Source organism: Capricornis sumatraensis, chromosome 14, assembly GCF_032405125.1.
Source record: "Capricornis sumatraensis isolate serow.1 chromosome 14, serow.2, whole genome shotgun sequence".
In the NCBI taxonomy this organism is placed as follows: domain Eukaryota; kingdom Metazoa; phylum Chordata; class Mammalia; order Artiodactyla; family Bovidae; genus Capricornis; species Capricornis sumatraensis.
The window spans coordinates 87,046,371-87,058,748 of NC_091082.1; the positions used below are offsets into that span (position 1 = coordinate 87,046,371).

The window sequence follows — 12,378 nt, forward strand, 5'->3', positions numbered from 1 at the left end:
TAAAAAAAAAAAAAAAACAGTGGTCTCAAATGCCTGTAAGTTTGTGGCAAGCCAGCGCCATCTTCCAGACGTTTCGGGGGCAGGGCATAGAGATCTGCTGTAGCCCTGCCTCTTCAGCCCGCTCTCGTGTGCTTGCCACTAACTGCTCTGTCTCTGTTAGGCAGCTGAGAGGCCTCTGGAGACTCACCGGCGTGAGGTTGTCCGAACGGCACATTCACGGCCTCCCCTCACACTTGGACCTGACGCGGAGACCACAGGGAACAAAGCGGAGGCAATCTTGGGCTGGTTTTGTACCCGCTTGAATTTCAGGGTTTTAGTCGCCCCAGTCCTTTTACCGTTTACCTCGGTTTTGTGCCATGTGACACAAATAGCTACGCAGAACGCTTGCCAAACTGCAAACATCCTGATATTTCCAGAGCAGAGGGAAGGGGGAGCCAAAGAGGTTCAGGAAAGAGGCCTGCCAGCCTTTCCCTAGCAGATGGATTGTGCCTGCTGATTAAACCAAGTGGTGACACTTGTGACTCATTCTCTCAGGGATGAAGAGGGGAGGCAGAAGAGGGGGGATGAAGAGAGGATGGCCCCAGGCTGTCCTCACCGCTGACTTATTCCCCATTTCCCAAATAGTTCTGAGAAGAGTGTTACCTCGGTAAAGCTTTTTCTGACTCCCCAGATGGAATTACTCCTAATCGGTGCTTCCAGTTTACTTTGTTCTGCGGATTGTCTTTATCGTATGTCCTTGTGTTTGTGTCTGTCTTCCTGTTTAGACTGTGTTTTCCAGTACAGAGTGCCGATCATCATAGTATGCTCACATTCTACAATTGTAGAATATTGTAGTATATTAATTGCTCAGCAAAGGTTGACTTAATGAAGGACAAAGAGGAGAAGAAAAACATGCCGACCGGGGTGGTTGGGTAGACGAGACATTCCTCACAAGACTTGGCTCCCCTTCCTATTCCGCTTCCCTTGCCACCTCGGGAAGACCGCGCCCGCCACACTACAGCCAGTAAGCTAGACGTCTTAAGACTAACCGGGGAGAATGAGAAGCTGGAACGACCCAGAGCAGGGGCTGCAGGCCATGCCTGGATCCCGAGCCCCGGAAGGCAGCCCTTCCGACCGTACCCCCATAGGGAAGCGCTTGAACACCGAGTCTTGCCCCGCAGTGAGTGGTCAGTGCGACCCGAGCAGAGAGCAGCGTCTGCAGCTTCCAGGCCCCGGTCTCCGCCCCAGAGAGCAGGTGTCGCGCGGACGCTACTGCGGCTGAGATTTGCTCTGAGATCGGGACGTCCCCGCCGCTCCCGAGACGAAGCGCACACCCGGACTGGCCCAGCTTCCATCCGGTGTGAGGGAGGCCCAGCGCCCAGATGAGCCCGAGCAGCGCCCCGTCACGCCCCAGGACACACCTGTCACAAAGCCCCGCCGACCCCGGCCGCCCGGCCCGGAAGGCCCGCGCCTGCGCAGTGGGGTCCGGCGCCGAGGCCGCGCCTGCGCCGAGCGCGGGCCGCCGCGGCCGCGCCTGCGCGGTGCGAAGAGGCGGCTCCGAGCTGCGCGTCTCCGCCGAGCGCCCGGGTGGCGGCCATGGAGGCCCCGGCGCCGCCGAGCGAGCTGGTATCCGAGGAGGGCCGGAACCGGAAGGCGGTGCTGTGCCGGCGCTGCGGCTCCCGCGTGCTGCAGCCGGGCGCGGCGCTCTTCTCCCGCCGGCAGGTGAGGGCGCGGGGGGCGGGCCTCGACCCCGTCCCGTCCCGCCGGGGCCGCACACAGCGCGGGGCCCCCACGCCGGGCCGCGCAGACCGAGCTCCGCGGGGCCTGGGCCGCAGTTCCTCAGACCCAGATGTCGGTGTCCGTGGCCCTGCTGTCGCGACTTCCTGCCTCTTTTCCCGCGCGCCGCCGCGCTCCGCGGGGACCCGGGGAAGAGGACGTGGACGCGGGGACCCGGGGGGAGTGGGCGCGGGGACCCGGGGGAGTGGGCGCCGGGACCCGGGGGAGTGGGCGCGGGGGCCCGGGGGAGTGGGCGCGGGGACCCGGGGGGAGTGGGCGCGGGGACCCGGGGGGAGTGGGCGCGGGGACCCGGGGGAGTGAGCGCCGGGACCGGGGAGAGTGGGCGCGGGGACCCGGGGGAGTGGGCGCGGGGACCCGGGGGAGTGGGCGCGGGGACCCGGGGGAGTGGGCGCGGGGACCCGGGGGGAGTGGGCGCGGGGACCCGGGGGAGTGGGCGCGGGGACCCGGGGGAGTGGGCGCCGGGACCCGGGGGAGTGGGCGCGGGGACCCGGGGGGAGTGGGCGCGGGGACCCGGGGGAGTGGGCGCGGGGACCCGGGGGAGTGGGCGCGGGGACCCGGGGGAGTGGGCGCGGGGACCCGGGGGAGTGGGCGCGGGGACCCGGGGGAGTGGGCGCCGGGACCCGGGGGAGTGGGCGCGGGGACCCGGGGGGAGTGAGCGCGGGGACCCGGGGGAGTGGGCGCCGGGACTGGGTGCAGTGGGCGCGGGGACCCGGGGGAGTGGGCGCGGGGCCCCGGGGGGAGTGGGCGCCGGGACCGGGGGGAGTGGGCGCGGGGCCCCGGGGGGAGTGGGCGCGGGGACCGGGGGGAGTGGGCGCGGGGCCCCGGGGGGAGTGGGCGCCGGGACCGGGGGGAGTGGGCGCGGGGCCCCGGGGGGAGTGGGCGCGGGAGGAAGGGACGGCAGGCGGGGGACGTCCTGAGGGCGGGCCAGAACACGCGGAGCCAGCGCTCCGGGTCGGTGAGCCCCGCCCACGTCGTGTGGGTCGCCCGCTGCCCAGAGAGCGGTGGAGGGTGGACACAGACCCTGGGGTTTAAGTGAGGGAGTGAGGCGCTCGGCCCTCGCGAGTAAGTCCCACGGTCCGTGTTGTTTTTAAGTACGATGAACAGTTTCTCTATAAAATGTTCTCGGTCCTTTGGTAAAACTCAGGTTTCAGAGAGGAAATTGCAGTCACAGAGAAAAGAAACACTCAGTGAAGGGCTTGAGACTGCAAAGGGTAGTAAATTAGGGAACGGAGTCGCCGCTTCCTTAGGCTTTTTGAGGGGATGGGTGGTCGGGGCAGGAGAGCCGGAGGAGGTGGGCTGGGGGGAGAGAAGGGGAGAGCCCGCGTGGGTGGCAGTGGGCTGTTCTCCAGCTAAGCGGGCACCTCACAGGGCCCAGCAGGCGTTCTCCCCGCCTCCGTCCCCGGGCGGGGGAGGGATGAGAACGTGTTGGCACCAGAGTTCAGTGCACCTTGGTTCCTGAGAGCCGAGACCCAGCAACAGCCCAGGGCCTCCCAGGGGTGACTGAGGAGCTGTGGGACAGCCGCACCCTGGGCACCACAACGTGGGTGACTCTCCAGGGAGCTCTGCTGAGTGAAGAAAGCTGGTCCCAGAAGATTACTACTGTATCATTCCGTTTGTGAGACGTTTTTGAATTTTAGAAATGGAGAACCAACGAGTGATTGCCAGGAGGTAGGAAGGGGAGGGTGGGTGTCAGGGGTGTTGGTGAGTGTGGTTATAGACGGATAGGTGGATGGCAGTGAGGGCGGCACCGTGCTGTGAATGTCCTTAATGGCACGTTGTCTGTCGTTTATCACAGTAAGAGATGAGGAATCAAAGTGGAACATGCTGCCGCTCTCTAGGCAGCCTCGCCCTGGTTATTGTTGCAGAACAGAATTGCTCTAGACCGTGACGTGAAACCATTTTGCTCACGAATTTGGGGATTGGCCAAGCCCAGCTACATCTTGGCTCTTCCACTGGGGGTCTTTGATGGAACAGCAGTCAGAGGGGCTGTCTCAGAAGCCTGCTCACGCCTGTGTCCACCTGTGGACCGGGAGGATCCCAGCGTCTGGAACAGGCTGCGGTGAGGTGCTCCTCCGTTTCTGCCAGCGGTCTCAAGGAAGCCGCAGTTCCCACTCGGGCTCCAAGAAAAACCCGCAAAAGAGGCCCAGCCTTCCCTCACCTTGCCTCTCCCCTCTCCTCAGCCCACCAGGCTCAAGCGGGGAGGCAAGGTGTCCAAAGCTTGGGAGGACTGTCAGAGAATGTATGGACATGCTTTAAAAGCACCACAGGTACTTACTGAAGGGACAGTTGCAAAAAAGGTTAACAGATGGTTGATGGCATCACCAACTCTATGGACATGAATTTGATTAAGCTCGGGGAGTTGGTGATGGACAGGGAAGCCTGGCGTGCTGCAGTCTGTGGGGTCACAGAGCCTGACACCACTGAGCGACTGTGCTAAACCGAAGTGCACTCTGTCTTGTAACAGTTTTTATCCTCAACTACAGTATAGCATGGGCTTTCCAGGTGGGGCTGGAGGCAAAGAGCCCGCCTGCCAGTGCAGGAGATGCAAGAGACTGGGGTCCAATCCCTGGGTTGGGGAGATCCCCTGGAGGAGGGCGTGGCAGTTCACTCCAGTGTTCTTGCCTGGAGAATCCCAGGGACAGAGGAGCCTGGAGGGCTACAGTCCAGAGGTCACAAAGAGTTGGACATGACTGAGCAACTTACCACGCACACACACACACACACAGTGTAGCATGCTTGCCAAGTTTTCTATGATGAGAATGTATTTTTATAAAGAGAAAGAATATTTTGTATTTAAAAGGGTACTGTGGATAATTAATGAAAAAAGCACAAGAGGTTTCCCCGAGACATCAGCAGAATCCCCGAGTCCAGTGCAGCTCAGCAGGCTGTCCAGGACCAAGGCGCTAGCTAGGGTCCACCACGTGGGAGGAATCACAGGGACTGCCTGTGTATGTGCGTGCGCGCGTGCACCGGAGGCTCTCCTCGTGGGTGGGGGGTGCAGAATCCTGGAGATAACAGTCCAAATTCTAGGAGGCTTCTTCCTGCTCCTTTTCTGAATGCAGCATATTCGTAACAGTGATGGAGCACAGTGAGGCCAGAAAGCCGGTGTTTACCCTGTTAGTAAACGCGTGAGCTCTGCTCTGGATGCCGTGCTGTGGCAGGCACTGGGGATGTGCTCGTGAGCGGGCAGATGGACCTGGTGGAGGAAGACCCGGATAAACAGCTGAGCCAGTGAACAGATAAGATGGTCTCAGAGAACGATAGGCTAGGAGCAGTGTGAGCAAACGGGGGGCGATGGATCCTTGTCATCTTCATGGTGTGGCCAAGGCTCACCGCTGAGCAGTGTGCTGTGTGTCCGGTTGTCCACTTGAGTTGTGTGTGTGTGGCAGTTGTGCCTCAGTCAAGCCACTTTGAAAAGTGCAGGCATGGGAAGGTAGTCCAGGTTGTCTGGTTGGAGGAGACCCGAGGCTGTCACATGTGAGCCAAGTGTTAGGGAGCCCTTAGGAGCTGGCAGGAAGGCGGGTGCGTCGGGCCGGAGGGTGGGAGCGGAGGAGGGCGGGCCCTGTGCGCCTGGGGAGGCCCCGGTTCCCCCCGCACCCAGGGCGCGCTCTGCCCGCTTTCCTGAGGACCCCTGGCCGGGGCGCTCTGGGCCGCGGGGAGTGAGCCGGCCCTGGCCTGTGTTCTCCCCTGCAGCTCTTCCTCCCTTCCATGAGGAAGAAGCCGGCGCTGGCCAGCGGCGGCGGTCCGGAGGGCGACCTCCTGCAGGAGCACTGGCTGGTGGAGGACATGTTCACTTTCGAGAACGTGGGCTTCACCAAGGACGTGGGCAACATCAAGTTCCTGGTCTGTGCAGACTGTGAGGTGGGCCCCATCGGCTGGCACTGCCTGGATGACAAGGACAGTTTCTACGTGGCTTTGGACCGGGTTTCCCATGAGTGACGGGGGGCGCAGCTCCCCCTGCTATTAGAGCTTTCCCCGGGGACCGCCCTGTCGCCTGCCCTGCACTGACGTCCATCGTGAGCGCCACCCGGCCGTCCAGCCCAGGCCCACGCGCCTCCCTGTGGCCTCCGCGCGGGCGCTCGCTTAGGTCGTCTCCCCCTCCTCTCTCCCGGCTCCAGGACACGGTACTCCCGCAGGTCTCCCCTCCCGGCCTCCCTCCCGCGCCGGCCTCCCTGTCTCCCACTCAGGAGTTAGCCGCTGTCCGCCCGGAGGACACGTGACCCGGAGCACTCACGACGGTGCTGACCACTGAAACGTGCCTCTGGGTCTCCTTCAGGAAAGCACGCAAGCACCTCAGAGCGACTCGTGTGGCTGACTTTGTCTACAGTAATTTATTCTCTGAGAGTAAATCATTTCCAGACTGCAGGATTCCAGCCAGCCCTCAGAAGTACCTTACTTTGGACACACATCTGAGACCACCTCGGGGGCCTCTCCTGGGGCTGATGGAGACTTCATTGTGCAGGCGGACGTGGCCCCCTTCCCTTCACACCCTGCTGTGGTTTCTCTCTGGGTCAGCTTGTCACTGCTGTCAGTAAGCTGCAAATCCGGTGTGCGCTTCTGTCTGTCGGCCACGCCAAGGAGACCCCGGCCCTGGCTGTGCACCCGGCATCTCCCAGGACAAGTGGAGAGGGTGGGGTGCTGGGGGCGGCCTTTGCCGTATCTCGCACGGCTTTCTGTGTGGTTTTCCTGGATTCGTAAGCCTTCCGGGGCACCCACGGGAGGCGACACAGTCGGCACAGAGCTGGCTCAGCAGGGCTCTCCAGGGGCCAGACCTCCGTCCAGTGCCTCTTGCTGTGGCGGGGCCGCTCTGACAGTTCCACGTTCAGCACCCTTCTCGGTTCTGCTGTCTCTCTGAGATGCCTCACCGGCTCAGGAGTCCATGAGGCCAGGTTCTCGGCCTCCTCCCACATTCCCTGCCTCCGAGGCTCAGGAGGCTAGAACGGGAGCGAGGACGCAATGGAGACCTTACAGACATTCCTTTCCCCATTTTCCAGCTGCTTTCTCCGTCCTCCCCCCAGAACTTACTCTAAGGGTCCCCGACTAAAGTGCGGGCCTTGGACACAGTTTTGCAACCAGCCTCTCACCTGGGCAGGTGGCTTCAGTCCCGGCTGTAGACTCACAGGCTCTGGAAGAAAACCGATTTGCAGGAGGGCGGTCAGGCGTCCGTGATTGTGGCATTTTGCAGAAAAACTGAGCATATCCCCTCGGGTCAGAAGGGACAAACCACGTAGATGCCTCTGGGGACATACAGCCCCTCAAATTATGAGCCAAAACCTGGGCAGTGTTTTTTAAATTAGACTTTTCCTTTCCTTTCCTCAATCACAGAAACGGTATACAGTCATTGCAGATAAATACAGACGTGTGCATGAAGTTGTTTCTAATCACTCATACTTGTGCCATCCAGAGACTGCCGACGGTGACGCGTGTACATTCCTGTCAGTGGTTTCCTGCGTGTACTCATGTAGGATTTTCAAAAACAAATATGAGGTCATATTTTTTCTCATAACTTACTTTTTCCATCTAACAAAGTACAGGCTTCCCACGCAGGAAACATGCACCTCTGCCCACCATCGTGGTGAGCAGCCACTTGTACTTCTGTGCTGTGACTTGTTTAAACGATCCGCTGTTAGACTGCCTCCGGTTTCTCGTAAATCATGTGATGCCAGTTGACTGTCCACGCTTTCCTGTCACTTCCTCGCGCTCGTGAGCCGTGGGCTCGTGGGGTGGGCAGTGTCCCTGGGCTCCGCTTCCTGACGTGGCGCCTCGGAGTGGCGGAGCCCCTCAGCCTCCTGCCCGGCAGCTCCTCACGCGGTATTTATCGTCTTAAATGAACATGCTGCTACTGTGATGGGAGGAATGATAGTGTCTTGTTTTCATTTGTGCTCATTGCTAATGAGTATTTGACATACTTGCCATTTGTGTTTCTTTTTTTGAGAATTGCCAAACATTGTTCCTCCAGTAGCCAAAAATATAGTTGTTTCTCTGCCTTTTCAGCTTGATTTGAAAGAAATAAATGCATTTAAGCAGTGGCAATTAGACTTCTGCACATCCTTGGGCCGAATATAGAAGTTGAGACAGAGAGGAGGGCTGAAACCTGCGGCTCAGGACTATCCTGGGGTCTCTCCACTGAATAACCAGCCCCTGGGTGTCTGCCGTGAAACGGGTCGTCATCCACCACACACACACACACGCAGGCACGCAGGCACGCACGCACGCACGCACGCACGCACACACACACACACACACACACACACCCCACCTCTTGCGCTGGAGCAGTGGGCTTTTCCAAGGCCTTCCTGTGTTGACCCAGAACCGTACGTGTACTGACGTCTACTGCCGTTACCCCATTGCACAAGGCTCCTCGAGTAACTCCACCCTGTGGCTGTGGCGAGGCCTTCTGCCCGGGTACCGGCTTACTCACCACCCCGGTGAGGTCAGTTCAGAAGGCGGCACACAGCATTGTAAAAGTCCTGCCGCAGCAGGGTACTCACAGGAGTTTGGAGAATTATTGGACCAGGATCGCTGAGAAGACGGAGGCCCTGGGTGGTGGGCTCACTGTGGTGGGCGCTCCCCTCCCAGGGGCGTTTCCCGTCTTCAAGGAGGCTGACGGGCGGTTCTGATGACTTGCGTAGTCGGGAGTAGGGCCTGCCAACGGGTGTGCCCCTGGCGGCCACCCCTCACTTTGGGGTGAGGGCCCCCAGTCCTCTGGCCCAGGAGCAGGTGAAACAGTGGGGAGCAGAAGGCTCTGAGGGGTTGCAGCTCGGCCTCGAACTCGCGGCCTTAGCATTGGACTCCAGTGATCCCAGTGTTGGCAGGAGCCAATAAAAGCCTCTAGAGGAAAATGCCATCAGCGTAAGTTTTTGAGTCCTTTCTACAGGCAGTGTCGCTAATTACTAATTTATTGCATCCTGAACGCAATGAGCTGTAACCAAGTGTATGAGACAAGATGATAACACCAATAAAACGAAGACTATGGAACAGGCCCCTTAGGCTAGGGAATATAGGAGCTTTCAGACCAAGCCTGTAAAATAACTGCTTACTCTAAAGGAGATACCAGACATGGGGGGCCGGGGAGTGAATTCTAGAATCTTAAAATCCAAAACCAAAGTAAGAATTCACGGGAAGCTTATAATAGTGGATTAGATACAGCTGGAGAGAGAACTAGGAAACGAAATTGACAATAAGTCTGCGAGCCCACAACACAGAACGAGCAAGTGAGCTCATGGGCCAGAGAGCCACGCCCACAGGCCGGACCCACTCCAAGTCACATCTGATTTACTGAGATTCAAGAGCCTTCAAGTTAAGAATGGTTTTGCCTTTGTAAATGGGCATGTAAATATCTACATAAAATTCTCAGTTTTGCCTCAGCCCACAAAGTCTATTTATCTAGTCCTTAAAGAAAAAAGTTTGTCAACTCCTAACTGTAACAGTGAGAAAGCTGGACCATAAAGAAGGCTGAGCGCCAAAGAATTGATGCCTTTGAACTATGGTGCTGGAGAAGACTCTTGAGAGTCCCTTGGACTGCAAGGAGATCAAACCAGTCAATCCTAAAAGAAATCAACCCTGAAAATTCACTGGAAGGACTGATGCTGAAGCTCCAACACTTTGGCCACCTGATATGAAGAGTCCATTCATTGGAAAAGACCCTGATGCTGGGAAAGATTGAAGGCAGGAGGAGAAGGGGACGACAGAGGATGAGATGGTTGGATGGCATCACTGACTTAACAGACATGAGTTTGAGCAAACTCTGGGAGACAGTGAAGGACAGCGAAGTCTGGTGTGCTGCGGTCCATGCAGTCTCAGACACAACTGAGCAACTGTACAAAAAGAATTGTGACAATATCAACTTATTCCTCAAACTGATGTATGTAAACTTAATAAAAGCCCTATCAAAAAACCCAGTAGGTTTTTTTGTGTGTGAAATTCAACAACTGATTCTCAAAGTTGCATGTGAATGCAGAGGACTAAGAGCAGCCGAGACAGCCAGGGAGGAGAGCCAGACGGGAGGGCTTCTCTCTGCGAGAGGCATGGCAGCTTGTCTCAAGGGTAGAACAAAATCTCTTAGAAACAGCCCCATGTGTATGGATGCTTGACTTTCGACAAAAGCAGGGGCCATGGTCTGGAAGGGCAAGGTCAGGAAGACTGCAGCAAGGCTGGGAATGCTCTTCTTTTAAAAGGTCGGCATAGTGGTTATGTCATAAATTAAGCTGTACATCTTTTGTGCTCTTTTCTAGTAGGTTTTTAAAAGAAAGCAACAGGACTTCCCTGGTGGTCCCTTGGCTAAGATTCTGCACTCCCAGTACAGAGGGCTCTGGTTTGATCCCTGGTCAGGGAACTAGTGACAGATTTTATTTTGGGAGGCTCCAGAAAGAGGACAGTGAAAAAGTTGGCTTAAAGCTCAACATGCAGAAAACTAAGATCATGGCATCTGGTCCCATCACTTCATGGGAAATAGATGGGGAAACAGTGGGAGACTTTATTTTGGGGGCTCCAAAATCACTGCAGATGGTGACTGCAGCCATGAAATTAAAGGGCGCTCACTCCTTGGAAGGAAAGTTATGACAGGCCTAGACAGCATGTTGAAAAGAGACATTGCTGGCAAAGGTCCGTCTAGTCAAAGCCATGGTTTTTCCTGTTGTCATGTATGGGTGTGACAGCTGGGCCATAAAGAAGGCTGAGTCCCGAAGAACTGATGCTTTTGAACCAAGGTGCTAGAGAATTGAGGATCCCTTGGACTGCAAGGATATCAAAGCAGTCAATCCTGAAAGAAATCAGCCCTGAATATTCATGAGAAGGGCTGATGCTGAAGCTCCAACACTTTGGCCACCTGATGCGAAGAGATGACTCAATGGAAAAGACCCTGAAGCTGGGAAAGAGAAGGGCAAGAGGAGAAGGGGATGACAGAGGACGAGATGGTTGGATGGCATCATTGACTCAATGGACACGAGTTTGAGCAAGCTCCAGGAGATAGTGAAAGACAGGAAGGGAAGCTTGGCACAGCTTGGCGGCAGTCTAGGGTGTTACAAAGGATCAGACACGACTTGGCGCCTAAATGACGAGCAACAGGGAACTGGGGGTCTGCACGCCACAAGTCAGAGCCAGCGCAGCCGCATACGCACAGTGGCCAGCGGTCCTGCGCAAAGCCTGCTTGTGTGAGCAGCTCGGGAACCACCTGCACAGCCTCACACTGGCTCAAGAATGACTGCTCCGGGGATGGCCCTGCTGTCTGCCTGGCACCTCGATTCTTTGCCCCTCCATCAGGACAATCTCGTGCCCACAAAGCCCGTCCACCTTCCCTGGCCCCTCCACTGCCCAGGCTCACGTGTAACTGCTCTGAAATGGGGGAGAGAATGTAGGCCTGTCAGGATTCTTCAGAAGGCTTGGACACTAGAGGTGACCCCGGGCCTGCCCCTCCAATCGCAGGTGTATTTTAAATTCCCGAAGCAGGTATGAGTGGGGGGTGTGAAAATATGCAACCTCATCTTACCTGGAGTGAGGTCAGAAGGGGCACTTTCAGGCCCCGTTTGCAACACCAGCAGGAAGAGGGAGACGGGGTAGGGCTGTTTTCCCCCGGCACAAGGCAGGACACTTTTCACACAGGCAGTTTTTCTCCTCCTAAGCTCAGTGAAAGCACATCCCTCTCTGCTCTCCTGACGTGCCTGTGACTCACCACAGCTTGCCTGTCGCAAGTCGCAATTCTCTGCTATTCCTGAATAAACCTGTTTTGCTGGTAAAAATAACTGCCTTTTATTTTTGAGGTTGACGAGAGAGAGGAAAAAAAAGAGATGGAAAAGTCAGAAATAAAAATCTAAACTTGGAAATAGATAATAGAAGTAAATCCAGATACCATGTAAAAGGACTAATTTTAATTGGTGTGATGTAAAGAAGCATACTGTCAAGGTATGGAGCTGGGTAATCCCACAAGTAACAGAAGGATGTTACTGTTTCAAATGCATTTATAACTCCTGGGTCAGTGGAGGATGGAAAGAGGTTCTTAACCGGCTGAGTCTCCCAGCAGGTGGGGTGCAGGCCAAAGAGGCAAAGGCAGATGATGGTGTTGAGTTCAGGGCCAGGCAGCTTCACACTGACCCTTGACGGGCCCACCTTCCGCAGAGCAGGACTCCCCACGCAAGTTGTTTTGTTCAGGGCAGTGACGCCCAATGGCTTATGCGTCTGAGCTTTGTACACATGAAGTTTCAGAGCACTCGCTTGAATTTCCACCCACTCTCCCCTTATCCCTTGACCAGAACATCCACTGTGGAGCTGGCAGCCTCAGAAACCACCACGGTTGAGACCAGAGAACACGCTTCATAGTTCCAAGTTCACCTGGGCGCCCTGGGCTTGAGCCACCTGAGCCACCAGGCATTTCATCTTTAAATAGTTCAGGGCGCTTTCAGATGGCATGGCTAGGGTGTTGTGGGTAAACAGATGCAGGAAGCCAGGGGCACTGGTGGGCGACCCCGACTGTCTCCCTGAGCTCTACCAGGGGGACGTCATCGCCCCTGCAGGGTTTCCAGGGCAAGAATCCAAGCCCAACCCGCAGACACTGCTGCACACTGGCAAGGGACTGCAGGAGGGGACAGGGCAGGAGTCCTCTAACTG

At 57.1% G+C, this 12,378-nt stretch overlaps 1 protein-coding gene across 1 annotated transcript; it reads left to right on the plus strand.

Moving 5' to 3' along the window:
• Positions 1 to 1,575: 1,575 nt before the first annotated feature.
• On the plus strand, positions 1,576 to 7,792 carry RABIF (RAB interacting factor). Its single transcript, XM_068986156.1, has 2 exons — positions 1,576 to 1,701; positions 5,470 to 7,792. Exons 1-2 carry the CDS (start codon positions 1,576 to 1,578, stop codon positions 5,713 to 5,715), a joined length of 372 nt encoding a protein of 123 aa, XP_068842257.1. The 3' UTR covers positions 5,716 to 7,792.
• Positions 7,793 to 12,378: the final 4,586 nt, after the last annotated feature.